Source organism: Armigeres subalbatus, chromosome 3, assembly GCF_024139115.2.
Source record: "Armigeres subalbatus isolate Guangzhou_Male chromosome 3, GZ_Asu_2, whole genome shotgun sequence".
In the NCBI taxonomy this organism is placed as follows: Eukaryota; Metazoa; Arthropoda; class Insecta; order Diptera; family Culicidae; genus Armigeres; species Armigeres subalbatus.
In genome coordinates, this window is record NC_085141.1 from 67,826,569 (window position 1) to 67,842,843 (window position 16,275).

The 16,275-nt window shown below is 42.0% G+C and overlaps 1 protein-coding gene and 1 long non-coding RNA gene across 4 annotated transcripts; one reads left to right on the top strand and one right to left on the bottom strand.

The window, feature by feature from the left end:
- The first annotated feature begins 5,598 nt into the window (after positions 1–5,598).
- On the top strand, positions 5,599–7,983 carry LOC134228171 (uncharacterized). 2 transcript variants are annotated; one of them, XR_009983854.1, is made up of 4 exons: positions 5,684–5,698; positions 6,020–6,072; positions 7,221–7,495; positions 7,620–7,983. It is a non-coding gene; the product is annotated as an uncharacterized LOC134228171 (long non-coding RNA). The 2 variants fall into 2 exon arrangements; XR_009983853.1 differs by having other exon boundaries at positions 5,599–5,698; positions 6,020–7,495.
- On the bottom strand, positions 7,842–12,225 carry LOC134228170 (conserved oligomeric Golgi complex subunit 1). 2 transcript variants are annotated; one of them, XM_062709959.1, is made up of 5 exons: positions 11,981–12,225; positions 10,148–11,906; positions 9,406–10,086; positions 9,293–9,324; positions 7,999–8,138 (listed from the first exon to the last, which is right to left on the bottom strand). In XM_062709959.1, exons 1-4 carry the CDS (start codon positions 12,118–12,120, stop codon positions 9,304–9,306), a joined length of 2,601 nt encoding a protein of 866 aa, XP_062565943.1. In that variant the 5' UTR covers positions 12,121–12,225; the 3' UTR covers positions 7,999–8,138; positions 9,293–9,303. The 2 variants fall into 2 exon arrangements, with proteins under 2 accessions (XP_062565942.1, XP_062565943.1); XM_062709958.1 differs by lacking the exon at positions 9,293–9,324 and having other exon boundaries at positions 7,842–8,138.
- Positions 12,226–16,275: the final 4,050 nt, after the last annotated feature.

The following is a 16,275-nucleotide window of genomic DNA, read 5'->3' on the forward strand; positions in this document are numbered from 1 at the left end:
CAGTTTCCCCCTCCATTGCTTAGGAAGAAAAAAAAAGAAACCCCCCCCCCACACACACACACACACACTGCGAGTTTCCCCAAGTAGTCGCAGCATCCAGTTGTCCAGGAGGCACATTTTAAGCAAGTCGGGAGAAGCCCATCCCATTTCGCCTTCGAGCATAGTGTGGATGCTCGAGGTGTCGGTCGCGCAGATTTTTGATGGCCTTTAAACCTTGTAAAAAAAAAAACACACTGCGAGATAGACCGGGACCATCGTCCCTAACCCCTAATCCCAAGGCGTCAAGCGACCCGTGCCGAGGGGATGCATGGCCAGGGGGGTGAAATAATGAGCTAGGCCTTTAACGGAGCCTGTGGGGTACCTGGGCACCCTCCACAGTAATTGTCCCTTACCGCGTCATGCTGGGCTCTGGCGTGGTGGACCTCTTTTTCCCGAGCAACTCATGGGACCAAAATGGAAAACCAAGTCAATTCTTCAATTAGTGGTAGTAGTGTAGGCGACAACCCCTTCGCAAGAGGTGGGTTGTTCAGGTCTCCGCCTAGGAGGCCAGAGGCAATAGTCGGCAGCTCAGTGCGCAGCGCCAGCGTGGGTCACTCAACCTTCCTCTCGGCTAAAAAAACGCCGGTAGTGGTTATTGACGGCCCATGGCTTGTGGAGGCGATGAACCGCAAACGCGATGGGCTTTCGGCCTTCGAGATGGCGACGGAACAGCTGGACGCCATCATCGACTTTGCGTCATCGAAGCATAATATCAGCAAGGACCTCAAGAGGAGCTTGCAGAAACTCCGAAAGTCGATGCTGGACGCCAAGCTGGAGAGGGCGGTCGGGACGGCCAAGTGTAAACCCGTGAAATCGGTGGAGTCGAGGTCTACCCAGACTGAGACCCAAGGATTCGCGGACTCGGGCAAGGTCGAATCGACCGAAGGCGTGCCAGCGAAGACGGTGGTGCCAAAGTCTACCCAGACTGAGGCTCAAGTATTTGCGGGTACGGGAGGGTTACTACCCCGAACAAGGGTAGTGGGGCTGGGAAGCTGAACCCCGGCCAGGTACCTCCAAAACCGGGGGAGGAAGGACCTGGAAAGGTCCGTCCACTCAGGAAAGACGGTGGCAAGGGGTTACGGCAGGCTGAAAGTTCTCAGCCGCATCAGACCAGGGAAATAGAGGGATATGACGCCTCCTGGACCCTGGTCAAGAACAAGAGGAAACCGAAGACGTCAGGGCCGAAAAGAAGGCCAAGGCGAATGAGGGTAGCAAGAAGTCTAGGGTAGGCGCCAATCGCTCCAGGGGCGATGCCCTAGTCATCACGGCGGACGAGGCTAAGTACTCGGATGTTTTGAAGGCGATGAGGAGTGACGTCAAGCTCGGTGAACTCGGCGCCGACGTACGTCGAATAAGACGTACCCGGATGGGCGAGATGATCCTCGAGCTGAAGCGGGGCGTCTCGCAAAAGGGCACCGCCTACAAGAAGTTGGCGGAGGAAGTCCTAGGCGAGACGGTCAAGGTGAGGGCACTCACGACGGAGGTGAATCTTAGGGGTTAATGACCTGGACGAGATCACCGAAGTCGAAGAGCTCGTCACGGCACTGCGGCGACAGTGTGAAGTGGAGACGCCCACCGCAGCCGTTCGGCTACGGAAAGGTCCGGCAGGGACGCAGGTAGCATTGGTTCGGCTATCTGCAGCGGACGCCTCCAAGGTAGTCAAGTTAGGGAGCGTCGAAGTGGGATGGTCGGTATGCCCTGTGGGCATATACGAGCAACCCGAAGTTTGCTTCAAGTGCCTGGAACCGGGGCACAAGCAAAGGCCCTGACAGAAGCAATCTCTGCCGACGCTGCGGATTGGAGGGACATAAGGCACAATGCTGCACGAACCCTCCCAATTGTTTGATTTGTTCCAGCAAAGCTGTGAACAGCAAGCACCCCATGGGAGGTTCGATGTGCCCGGCGTTTAAGCGTGCTGCAAAATCAAAGTGCAGGTAACGCAGCTGGCTTGCTCGGCCTCGCCCGAGTGTTTGGTGTGCGCAGGTTTAGAGGAAACGGCGGAACACGTGTTCTTCGTGTGCTCACGTTTTCGCGCAATGCGTGACCACATGCTTGCCACATGTGGTTTGGAAATTACCCCGGACAACCTAGTTCGGAGGATGTGTAAAGATGAAGTTGGCTGGAACGCCGTTTTATCGGCTATCGCCCAAATCATCTCGGAGCTACATAGAAGGTGGCGCGTGGACTCAAGGATGGTTAGTTCAGGCGCAAATAAGAGGTGGTCCAAGGAATCGGAGTCGGCTTCATGGGTCATACCGGTGGTCATGCTCTGTGGTCGAACTCGATCCTTTTACCGAACAAGTGGCCGCGCGAAGAAAAACATGGTATCGTCGCTTTCGCGGCGTCGGTCAACCGGGCGGGTTCCGAGCCCGAGGACGGAAAGGGGTCCTCGTCAAGGCTGGGGCAGGCGTAGGCACCGCGTCGGCAAGTCCCTCTGTGTGCTGGCGAATATGCCCTATCGCAGAAAGGTCAATTTGGGGTGCACGCGGCATCATCATTTTTGATACCAGTCGTGCAGAGGTAAGGCCACCTGGAAAGCCGGCAACGCGCTGGCACGATACCATGGTGTTCTTCTAAAAAAGCGAGTTTTGATGTTCGGTGCTGCAAGGACACGCAGATAACTTCGAGGGTGCGTTGTGCACTGGCCCTCCTTTGAAGCATTACTTTCTGGTTGTACCGAAGGGACTATGGGCTTGGCGGCAATGGAAACGGTTTAGCGGGTCGGGGATGTAGTCCTGCCTCCCTCGGTGATCCCTAACCCCGCACTTCCTGGTCAACCCAGGATGTCTGTTGAGCAGATTCCCCCTCCATTGTTTAGGAAGAAAAAAAAAAACACACACACACAGACATCACCTCAATTCGTCGAGCTGAATCGATCGGTATATAACACTATGGGTCTCTACGAGGAAGGCAAAAAGGAAGGAAACTAAGGAAGAAGAAAGCAGGACGAAAGAAGAAAGAAAGATGAAGGAACAAGGGACAAGGAAGAACCAAGAAAAGAATGAAGAAGGAAAGACGAAAGAAAGAAGAAAAAAAGATGAAAGAATGAAGAAAGAATAAGGCAAAATGAAGAAGAAAAAGGAATAAGAAAAAAGGAAGTAGAAACTAGGAAAAGGGAGAAGGTAAAAGAAAGAAGGCAGACAATAAGAAGGTAGAAGGAAGAAAAAACAAGGAAAAGAAAGGAAGAAGAAAAAAAAAACACAAGGAAAAAAAGGAAGAAATAAGAAAGCAAAAAGGAAAAATAAAGAACGAAGAACAAAAAACTTGAGGAAGAAGAAAACAGAAAAAAAGAAGTAGGAATTAAGAAGGAATAGCTATGGAGGAACTGAGAAGAAGGAAGGTAGAACGAAGAAGGAAGAAAGAAACCGGAAGAAGGAACTAGAAAGGGTTAAAGAAGAAAGAAGGAAAAAGGAAGAAAAAAAAAGAAAAAAAGAAAATAAAAAAGGAAAAAGAAAAAAGGGAGAATGAAGTAAGAAGGAATAATAAAGATGGAAGAAGAAAGAATAATAAAGAATAGAGAATAAAAAATAAGAAAGTAATCTTGGCAAGAATCAAAAACAAAATACAAGAACCAAGAACAATAAAGTCTTGTTCCTTTATATGTTACCGACGAATTTGTTTAGCTATTCGGACTAAAAAGAAGTCGCAAGAAGGTTTCGGATCATTTTAGTTTGTGCCCCTATTAACGTCAAATGTGAATTCTTCCACTAAAATCGGTTTCTCACGAATGTTCAGCCTTATGTGATTCAGCATTATGTGGAAGTTCCGCGAATTGGCAAAGATGCAAATAAAAAGCACTTACTACCATTGGCGTAACTACAGGGGGGCTAGGGGGGGCTATAGCCCCACCTAGGATCTGGCTAGCCCCCCCTAGAAAAGAAAGGTTAGTTTGTTGTGGTCAGATTGCCGTTTGAAAGCTCGTAGGTATTGTCAGGCCACTGAATTGAAAGCTGACGAAAAGAGTTTACCTAACAAATTTATTGAAGCAAATCAAAAAATCCTTTAAAAATCAGGATCGTGCTTCACATTCAATTTACGGGGAGCACAACACCTATGGTTTTCTGAACCTATCAAGGATTTTGGTAAAACTAAGAGATTTCTGGTTTTTTTGTAACAGCTGAGCATCGATGAACAACATTTGAAATATTCAAGTCGTCCATTGATATCTGGTAGACCAACATGCGAACAATATACATACATCAGTTGAATCGAGCGAAAATGGTAAACTTTCTGTGTTATGAGTGTTAAAATAGAAAAGTTTAAAAAAAAAGTTAGCCCCCCCCTAGAATTTTTCATTAGTTACGCCAATGCTTACTACGCGAAATTATGCGCTCTCATGCAGCATTTTTACCTAATATCAATTAAATTTTACACATTATTAAGTAAATTCTACTAAATTTCAAGAAAAATTTAACTAATTTTGGGTTCCCATACTAAACTCCCGATTCGAGTAAAAAGTACATAATATTAGGTACTTTTTTCTAACCGTTTACTTAAAAGCTTAAAAAATACCACACCCTAAAAAATCATCACGTCATATTCACGTGAAAAATCACGTAACTGATCTGTCTTGAACAAACTATGATTGGTACATGACGTTAGTAACGCTCACCCGAAATTCGCGTAACTTTTCTAAAATTATTCGTGTATATGGCTGTACATATCTTCTTCTTCTTCAATAACTCCACATTCCAACTGGAACCTGACCTGCTTTTCAACTTAGTATTCTATTAGCTACCTGGCAGTAAATTTGCTGAAACGATGGATTATTCTTTTTTTTTATTGTCTTTATTAATGAGGTTTTCGGCCCTTGACTGGTTCACCTCATATATGGATTATTCTTAATGGTGCCGTCCGGACCCTGTTTCACTTATCCGTCATTCAGGTTGATGACTTTCTAAAATCGCTGAGCTCGTATGTAGGTACCATTCCTTATATTGTTGGCACCCGCCCCAGACGTTGTTTGGTGTCGTCTTGGCGTTCGCAACAAGCCCGTTCAAGTTCAAGGACACGCATAACCGCACTGCACTGAGAAAAGCGAGAGGTCAAAACCTAAACTTTTCTTTTTGACTATGTGCCGATGCCAATATGTTTAAATATGTGTAGAACATCCGGAAATTTGCTAAAAAATAAGCATGGGAAGTAGCTAATTAGAGTAATTATCCCCTTGTTATGGTGTCCACAAGTCAGGCAAGTTTTCAAAATAAACACAGTGTGGATGATGTTGCTTACACGGGTATATACGGGGTATACTTATTTATAGGGTTGCAAGCTAATTTTGTTCTTGTTTACTACATCAAAAGATATTTTAGTTACCAGATACAGATTGTCGCTGTCCGGAACATCTTTTGCTGGCGAGGATTGGGGATCTAAATGTTAATGATGGAAAAATACATTCGATTTGACAGTTAGGTATCACACATGTTTCGGTCAGCAGAACAAAGGGAAACGAAGCGACAATCTTTATCTGATAAATTAAATATCTTTTACTACATCCTGTCATGTCATTCTAACGTTAAGTATTAATTATTTAGTCTGCATTTCCGCTAAACGAAGGTCTTTTCTTTATGGAACGATGAAAAGCTCTATTAAGCACAACACATCATAGCCGTTTTTCTATACATCTCTCCAGGGATTGTTTTATCACGTTTTATAATCCGTAAGTAGGGGAAAAGACGGCTTTGGCAGGTTTTGTTCTATTATTGGCAGGGGGTTTTTGTCGACCAAATTTTATGGAATTTGGCCACAATATTCTTTGATATGCAAAGAATATTTAGGCCAAATTTGAGCATAATCAGCCATAAAAACCCCCTTGACAATAATAGAACAAAACCTGCCAAAGCCGCCAGTCCCCCTAGTTTATAAGCAAGATAAAAAATTTAAAAAAATTTTAAAAATGGATTGCCAAAATCGAATGGGGTCTGTATTGGTCAAAGCTAAGCCAGAATTGTTTGTTGATTTTGTATTAATTTTGTTTTAGATTGGATACGTGGATTATACCCAGTGTGAACAGAGATTTCAAAAGAGGCAAGAGTACGTATCACCTGTGTCAAATATACGTAGTAACTGTAACAATGGTGTGCTATGTATAATAGTAGGCAGATTTTATTGTCAGAATTGATTGTCTCATCGGATTATAATAAAACTCAACCATTACATTCTTACAGAGAATCTTCAAATATTAAAACAATTTCTCCTGTCAATTACGGAATAAATCCTGACAAGGCTGTTATTTCCTCTCCTTCTTGTATTTCTCTAAATTTATTAAAATTATCCTTAAATAAGTCAATTATAATAAATTAACAAATTAAAGAACACGATTTAAACAAATATTTGTACGCAATCCTGTAACATCTGTGCATATTACACTATTGCTATATACGCATGCGCCATATCATTGATATGCCTATTATAAGCAGATTCTATGGACGGGCAGCGCAGAGGTGATGATAGTAGCCAATAATTGGCAACACAAAAACACACTATGGTGGTGGTAACGTCCAGGTTGAGATTACGAAGCAGCGTACCCATAAGCTGCTCATCAACTGCCACCATGTATGAAGCACGATTTAACGGAGACTGATTGACAATATCAACATGGCTGATGCCAAACTACCATTTAAAGATTACTATATGTTGATGTCTCGCTCGTGTTGTACTGCGCTATAGAACGCCGAAGAAGGTGTCTCCTAACTTCAATTAAAACCATACGAAAAACTGTTATGTTACGCCAGACACCAGAGTTAACTAATATCAGTTTTGGATGTTTCGGCGAAAATGAAAACGTGACACTGAGTCCGGCTCAAGTCGACAAAGAATGTCAAATCTTTATCTTATTGGGTCGTTGGAAGAGAATGCCAATTTATGAACCACGTGCTCACTTATTGCAACGATACAGAAGCGTATTTCCAGACGAAAAAAGGCATCACAACAAGTGGGTGATTCCTTGGACATGGTCAAGAAATATGACGACAATAATCGCAAATTTGCTGAAAGCGCAATATGGACATTTTACAGATATCGCGGTTCGGTTGTTTTGCTTTCGCCACAATTAATGGGTTATTTATAAATCTCTGATCTTGTTTTGGTGCTCCTTTGTATGAGTTGACGAGAAAATGCTATACCTACCATATATCGTTTTTCTACTACCAACATTTTCTGAATTGAATTTATTCTTATAGCATTGATGCATGCAGTAATATAATTTAGTTTGGTGATCTTGGCTCGTCGACCGTTGAATCTTATGATTTGCGATGGCATGTGGTGAAATAGTTTGGTATATACGCTACAAGAGCCACAAGAAAAGCGCGCAGTTCAGTTTAAGATCTCGATCTGAGAGGACGTGGTGATAAAGCTTAAATTCTAGTTTCGGGTAACGACCAGTATGGGTAAAGGCAAGGGAGGTGGCGGTGGCGGTGGCGGCGGAGGTGGATCCGGCGGAAACCCCGGTGGCAATGTAATTATCGAGAAGGATGGAACCATATGCTATCTTGAGCCCCAAATGAAGGCAAACAAGGGAGCCTGGTTCCAACCTTGTGTGGATGGTGATTTCGGATCATATTATTTGGACTTGGTTTCAGCAAAAAGGTGGTGGAGGCAAATCGAAAGGTGGAAATGAAAATAAAGGTGCTGCTGGAGGTAAGGGAGGCAACAAAGGAGGACAAAAGGGTGGCAATAAAAAATAGCAGTGGCGATCTTGTGAGCTTCAACCCGTTCCCAGGGCAACATCCGCAACCCATAGCCTTTCGGAAAAGATAATCTGGACTGTGAAATTTTTTGGCTACAGAAGTCAAACGAAATCATTACTTTATAAGTATAGTTTGTTTTTTTTTTAATGTATTTAACTGTGGTAAAATATTATGCATGTGTATAATTTATAAGTCACTTTATAATTAGAAGCAACAAATGAAATTAAAGACGCAAAAGTATTATTCACTGAAAGCATCTACCATGTGCCTTATTACTTATCGGAACCAGTCTTTATCAAGTCCAAAGAATGCAGCTGCACCCTTTGCGTAATTTTGGGCTGTTACCGTTGACGAGGAAACTGACTCCCAAGGTTTGTTAACAGGAGCCTCTTTCGTAGATGGTTTTGGTAACTAAAGATATGAAATGGAACAAATAGAAAAGTGTAAGTTGAGACTCACATGTACCTATTACCTAAATTTAGATTTGTAATACTAAAGATCAATTTTGCAATATTTTGTGGTAGTTGGTTAGGTGCTCATAATACAGTTTTAGATTCTTCGGTAACAAAAGCAGCAGAGCTCGTGTTCACGATATTGAATGCAAATTTGATATCGATGTATCAAACAATGACAAATTCAGAATAATTGTGCTAGATAATTCTACTTCCTGTAGTACGAATCGAAAATTCTCGATTCACCCGAAACGTAGAATGAGCACACATGTTTATGTAAAATTCAATTTGTGGGATAAAATATTTATGATTAATTATTTGCGAGCGTTACAAACATTAATTAGTGGAAGTAAATGGAAGAAAATAGTCGTTTAACCGTGAAAATATTTAGGGTGGGTGTTCCAATTGTCGCCATACATAAGAACAACTATTTTTTTTAAATAAGTAAAAGGCATGTGGGTGAACTTCATATATCAAGGGAAAGGTTTTACTTCCTGCTCCTTAGAACAGCTGTGAAAACCACAATAAAATATGTTATTATCCTCAAAATTAATTAATCCATAATAGGAACGCATGCACCAGTTGTGGCACTATTCTTAATTTTAATTCCTTATTTGACAAATCCCATTGTTTTCTTACGGGATTGGCCAAATAGGGACCACTAGTGCGACAACTGGTACAAAACACGTCAAAAATTAAGCAAAATCAATTTTTACAATTATGCTTCTCTTGTTTTGGAGGAGATCAAAGGTGTTATCGTATCATATGAATATGCTTTATCGAAATAAACTTGGTTTGCAGTGATTTGATTGGCCATTTGGCATATAAAGGACTAGTGCGACAACTGGTGCTATAGCCACAACTGGTACATCTAGCCTATGTTTGCTAAATATTTTTGAAATAAATCGTTCTAAAAAGGACATTATGGTCCATTTCTGAGGCAAACAGATTCACATTTTCGGTTCATTATTACAATCTATAGCTTATTTAAGAGACTTTCTGGCAAATGGAGGTTCGTCTCTGAGGTTGCTGTTAGTATATTATAAACAACAGGCGAAAGTATGGGAATAAATCCATTCAAAAGCACACACACACACATAGTTTCAATCTTACTAAATTAGCTATTACGCGATTTGGAATACATCCTGTGAATCGTAAAACAGGATAGAAAGAATATTGTCTTCAATAAAAGTCATGTTAATCAAAATAAGCCAACAAATACTCACCTCAGCCGCTTTAGCACTCGATTTCCCCGATTCCGTCAAGTTGGCACCACTCGCTCCAACGACGGCTTCTTTTGTGACGATGGGCAACAGTGGGAACCATGTCTCACTCGCACTGTTCGAGCTCAACGCCAGAATGTTGGGGTTCTTATCCTTGATGGGAGGCACGGCTGCACCGCCCGAGTTAGCGCCCAGAATCGAACTCAGCTGGTCACCGTTCGTCACCAGAATGCCGAAGAAATGTTGCATTCGCTGGACAGCGCGTTTCACATTAGCGTTGACATGCGGGTAAAACACGTCGAAATCAAATGGATCGATGTAGGATTTGAAGCCATTGATCAGATGATTGTATGGTTCGGCTACTTGCTTTCGGTCACGTCCGGTAAATAGCAGCTGGACGAACTTTAGATCGAAATAATATTGCAAGGCGGAGTTTTGGTTTTTCTGAACGAATTCGTTTTTCAACAGCAATTGATAGTGGTCATGCAAATAGGAAATAATTCTCTCCACTACTTGTACAACAATGATTTTAGGAATCGTCTGCGGAACCAGCGTATTTAGGAGACTTATTATCACATGTAACAACTTTTGAAGCGGAAAACTTGGTAAAGCGGGTACATGTATAGTCGATTGCACAGGTTTATTTTGCTCGTCGTTTTCTTCAATAGTAACAGTATCCCAAAGCTGTAAGAATAATTACAAATTAAGCAAACAAATATTGAAAGATTATTATTTAATTAAATACCGGAAATTCAGTGAGTAATGTTTGATAATCGATCCGTTTCTCCAGTTGAGGCCATTTTGCGACAAAATGTTCCAACCACAGTTTCCAGAATCTAAGGCTTTCTTCTTCTAATAAACCAGAGACGTTTTTCCAACGATCCCCATCGTTCAACTTGCTTTCACTTTGCCAAGGAACTGCGGTTTCTGATTGTACCATTAACGATGGAGTCAAGCATCGCTTGAGAGATGGACATAATTCCTGGTACGCTATAAGCAGTCGAGCGAGGAATATAAGTTTATCTGATGATGGGTTGGAGTCGTTGCTTCTGATGGCTGTTACAAGTTCGTTGATGTTCTCTACACTACAGTCACTGTAGAACTCAATGAGCTGGCTTGCTTCATTTGCAGAAGATGATTCCAGGAACAAGCCCACATCAGCAGTCAGATGCTGAATATGTTCATCAAACGAAGATGCAAGTTGAACCAAAACCGGAGGAAAGGCTTTTGACTTCATCAAAAGGTAATGCGAAGCAAGCTGTGTTCGATCTAACGCAGCTTTTAGATTCAATGGAACATCTTCCGAAGATTCAGTCCAAACAAAAGTTTTAACATCCTTCAAGGATTTATCAGTTGGAATAGAAGAAACCAGATTCATGATTTCTTTACTGTTTAATGATATTATTTCTAACCAGCACTTCTTTATAATAGTTTTGATACGAGAGTTGATTAATGGCTTATAGAACAGGGCATAAAAATCCAATGACTCCGAGAACGATAGCTTTATGCAAACATCTGACCAGTTTTTAGGCTTACACGCGGCTTCTAGTGACAGTGTTTTAATGTCATTTAGCACTTTAACAGCAGTTACAAGGTTCATCAAGTTGCCTAACTGACCAGTTGCGATTTTCTCCACGTTTTGCAACCAAAGCTGGGAATTTTTAAGAACCAATTCCCCATGTAAAGGCTCCAAAGCAATTCGTGGCCTAAATTTTGATATAATGTCCGGCAATGTCTGGATAATTTTTGGATCCTCAGAGTTAATCAAACGAATAGTCGGTAGTGCACTTTCGTCTGCAACTAGCATTAGCTCCTTAATTAGAAGACTTTGTTCCTGATTACAACCGATGAAACATTCATACATCAAGCTCACAGTATTCATCAACAATTTCAAGCTTGCCAAGATCTTGTCTTTAACCTTTTCGTATTGCGAGCCTTCCGATAACACTCCAGAATACGCCTTAAGCCGCATTTGTACGAAGAATGACAAAATGTAGTCCAGTTGGCAATTCTCCATCAACACCAAGCTGGCCAAGCATTTGGTGGCCACTTCAGCTGTTAAATCCTCCCGCTCCAGACAAGAGGCACATTTTTGCTTGATGGTGAAAAAGAATTGGCTTAAAACTGCCCACTGTTTCTTGGCTACTGGGAATTTGGCCATAGTTTCGTTGTTAGAATCTAACTGCAACCCGGTTGATATGTGTCTTGAGAAAATGAATAGTTGCGTGGCCACAAAATAATCTTCTTTATCGATAGCACTCCATATCATTTCTGGTAAGCTAGTCAGTAGCTTGATTTGAACAATGACGCCATGGAACTTACTATTGGCGTTTTTGTTATGCGTTCTTGGGTGATCACTGACGGATCGGAAACCGATCAGTTGATGATCATTGAGCTTCCTGCAGGCGGAAGTAATGTTGTCAACATTCTCAATTATGGAACTCGCCGTCGTTCTCATTTCTCCTATAGTGTCGGCCGCTTTCAACAAATCTCGGTACCGTTCCCTACAAAAAAAAAAAGATTCAATAGAATTTGTTTGAACTTATTGTAGGTACATATAATCTAGATAGAGACTTACCCTACCATCGTTCGGAGCTCCTCCCTTTTCAGCTCAACTTCCGCCTGAAGCTTCTTATGAATTTGATCAATTTCAATGATACTATGCTGTTCAAACAGCTTATCTACATTTATATCTAACAGATTTACAACGTTGGCCATTGTAACGTCAAGAATACTTTAGAAATAACTATTTTTAGTTTAAAAACCAATCTTACTCCTGCCAGCAAATCAAATTTTCAACATTGTGTAGAAGAGGGATGAGAAGATAAACAAAATACCCAATAGGGCACTGCACGGACTGCTTTGTCTCTTTCTCGCTGCAAAGAAATTAGAAAACAACAAGGCCAGTAAACGTCAAAATTTATGAGGAACGAAAGAGAAAGACTCGCTTAACTTTTCAAAAGGTCCTAAGTAACATTTTTTTCATGAATTAATTTGAGTACTGCAATCAAAAGCTTTCATGTTTTTGTGTTGATTGCGCTATTTAAATTAAATCATGAAAAACATGTTACTTAGGTCCTTTTGAAAAGTTAAGCGAGAAGAGATGTTTCCGTGCAGTGCCCTATACACACAAACATTCGATGTAATTGCGATGTTTTTGGAATAAAGTGGTGTCCGTCGCTGCAATCGAAAATCTGCTCTGTCGCATTTTGGAAATATGGCGCTGCATGGAAAAATATCTTTCTCTTTCGTTCTTCATAAATTTTGACATTTAATATGAGGCACACCTTGTGGTATTCGTACCACACGCACAGCTGAAAGTATGCTCTTTTGGACAGAAATACACTCTTTTCCGGGAGAATGGGACTACCCACAAAAGAAGTAAAATTTGATTATGCGAATTATGCTACGTTTAGACAAGGCAAGTGAATTCAGCAAGTCGCTTGAATCGAACGCGAATGGAACGTGTAAACATCTTAATTCAATTCACTTGAACGAAAAGAAAGTTGAACATGTTCAACTTTTGGCAAGTCAATTGAATTCAACTGAGTTGTTCAATTCACTTGCCCTGTCAAAACGTAGCATTAGTTATGAAGAATTAGTTTTACACACTTTTCCTGTTTTTATGCATTAATGTTATTCATTTGTGAATATAAGATAGTCGTAATTGTGCATAATATTTATTCCTTTTTGTGTGTAGTCCCATTCTCCCACGAAAGAGCGTACTTTGAAGTCATAATTGAATATTTTCTAGTCAAAAGAGCATACTTCAAAGTCTTTTGTGTGTAAACTTTTTTAGCAGTGCAAGGTAAAAGGCGACAAGAAAATAGTTTCAAGGCTATCTTTAATGAAGACAATAATTGGTATGGCACTCATTTCAAGATTTTTGTACCATGGTACGAATAATACCACAAGTGTATGTCCTATTCCCATATCCAGTTTTCCGCGAGCGGTAATGGCCGCCAGCTTGCCTGGGGGTTAGTCTCTGATTTGACATTTCTGGAGGTCAACTGCACCCACCATAAGGCTTGCTGAGGTTTAATCATCTTTCTCTTGCATGCGCACGGACGGGATAGGATTTGTTTTCATCGGGAAACGCTTCCAAAGCGTTTCCCGATGAAAACAAATCCTATCCATTCTGTGCGCGTACAAGAGAAAGATGATCAAACGTCAGCAAGCTCTATTCCAGCATTTTGATCAATGTGGTATACAAGAAGGCTTGAATTCACTGAATCAGCACCTTCTTATATGCAACATTGGTCAGAATGTTTATCATCACTTATGCTACGTTTTGACAGGGCAAGTGAATTGAACAACTCAGTTGAATTCAATTGACTTGCCAAAAGTTGAACATGTTCAACTTTCTTTTCGTTCAATTGAATTGAATTAAGGTGTTTACACGTTCAGCTCGCGTTCAATTCAAGCGACTTGCTCAATTCACTTGCCTTGTCTAAACGTAGCATTATGCTACGTTTTGACAGGGCAAGTGAATTGAACAACTCAGTTGAATTCAATTGACTTGCCAAAAGTTGAACATGTTCAACTTTCTTTTCGTTCAAGTGAATTGAATTAAGGTGTTTACACGTTCAGTTCGCGTTCAATTCAAGCGACTTGCTCAATTCACTTGCCTTGTCTAAACGTAGCATTACAGTTAACGCAAAGTCCACATAGTTTTACATACACAAAGTCAATACGGAGTTCTACTTGGGCACACAGTCGTTTCATCACTTCTCCTACATCATCAGCTCCTGCTTCGTTGTCTTAAACCATTCATCCGGCATCGGTTTATTCATAATTTTCCACACAGTCATAAAATAAGCTTTCGTCCTTCACCTCCTCCTCAGAGAAACGCCTAATACCAGCTTTGCTTTGCACTTCCTTGCTATCTTGCCATTTTCTACAGTAGCACTCGGAGTTCCAGCGTGGATCCCTTGCTCGGACCCGATCCAGTCCTACTGGAAACTTTCGCTTTTCTTCTCCCTTGGCACTTGTCTTCAAGCTCTTCGCTATTTGCACAGCATACAGATCCCCACGAAGTTTTGCTACGGCTTCTACTTTTCCTCTGTTATTAATAATGTTATGCCGTCTTCGCATCCAGCACATTCTCCCTTTGTAGCACCGGGCAATTTATCCGGATGTGTCCCGGTTTTCGGCATCCATAGCAAATACGGTCCTTTACTCTCCGCCAGCCTCTCTTCTGCACTTTAAGCGCACGGTCTTCGCGCTCACTGGACCCTTCATTTTGTTTCTCGGTCCTCCGGTGGTACTCATCCATCAGCCGCTGCTTCGCGAATTCAACCGTCTGGTCGGCTCTCCAGAGCAGTCACCAATCCATTATACGACTCTGGTAGGCTTCGGTAAATCATTGCCACTTGCAACGAAGCTTCTATCTTCTGTCCTGCGCACGAAAGTCGGTCGAATAACTCTTCGATCCGGAACAGGTGCTGTTCCATATCAGCACCTTCGTCATAGTTCAGGCTACACAATTTCTTCAGTAGTGACACTCGCGACGTAACTGTAGCCTTTTCGTGGTAGTTTTTCAACTTTCTCCACACATCGATCGCCGATTTGGCATCTTTCACCAAAGGCAACTGATTGTCCTCGACATACAAAATTATTGTTGCCTTGGCCTTTTGATCCTCTTTCGACCACTTTGCCGTCACTGGCTCTGGTTTCGGATCACTCACTGTATGCCACAGATCGACACTAATTATAGCATCGTCTCGATCTTTATTTTCCACGTTTGATAGTTCTTGTTGTTCAAACGTGCGATCAGAACTTTCGCTGTCATTTCTATTTCTTTTAGCTAATTTTAGCGCACCCTGTACTCGATCAAAAACACAATCGAAAGTACAGTACGTAACTACACACACCGACGGCAGGCAAAAGAACGACAGAGACACTATCGGTCACCACTACCAATAGGCTACAGCTACAACAATCGTGACACAAAATGGCACTCTGATATTTAGTTCACAGAACATAAACACATACTGAACATACTGAACTAACAGCCCACCAGAGTCCAACCAGAATGGTTTCACACAGACCCAAACGGTTGTCGCGAATCACTGCTGCAGCACCACTCAGAAAAAGTCCACCCCAGGCAGAAAACGAGCAAAACAAATTTGCTTCTGCCGAACGGCACACACGGGGGGTTTTCAAAGAAAACTTTTTCACACTCCGCGGCCGATTTTCGAGGAACTTCCACGCCGATTTTAACGGTTTCTTCCACCTAAACTGGGCCCATAACCTGTGGGAAGTTGTCACGGAGGCTTCCCACGGCAAACAGCGGAACCGATCTACACTCCCGGCAGGGTATTTCGGACGCGATCAGTGGAAGTAAACACAAGCGGTTACTCTCTACGCGGTGGTCAATTTATTACTATTTACATACATACAATAGACAACAACAACATACATTCACAGGGCTGGTGAGGGATGACAAACATCGCAAACATAAATTAGACTGGCCCAACATTCAACAAGACGTGACCACGTGACCTTGTGAACCGGTCGATGAGGGAAAAGAAAAGATATTTTAGTTACTAGATAAAGATTGTCGCTGTCGTCGCCGTCCGGAACATCTTTTGCTGGCGAGGATAGGGGATCTAAATGTCAATGAAGGAAAAATATATACGATTTGACAGTTTGATACCACACATGTTTCGGACAGCAGAACAAAGGGAACCGAAGCGACAATTTTTATCTCGTAACTAAAATATCTTTTGGTAAAAGCGATCCCCGATCACCATGTCGTTATTACTATTTGGCTGAAAAAACCACGAACACGCAAACTGCAAACGGTGGAAGATGACATAGTAGCCTAAAGGGTTCGAGGAAACTGGAGAAACATCGCCCGTGATCGATGAA

Excerpts from the sequence above, each read along its gene's own strand:
- LOC134228170 (XM_062709958.1), bottom strand. The coding sequence starts at position 12,120 with ATGGCCAACGTTGTAAATCTGTTAGATATAAATGTAGATAAGCTGTTT. Across the intron at positions 11,907-11,980 it reads GAGCTCCGAACGATGGTAGG|GGAACGGTACCGAGATTTGT; the intron begins GTAAGTCTCTAT and ends TTTTTTTTGTAG. Across the intron at positions 10,087-10,147 it reads CATTACTCACTGAATTTCCG|CTTTGGGATACTGTTACTAT; the intron begins GTATTTAATTAA and ends TTATTCTTACAG.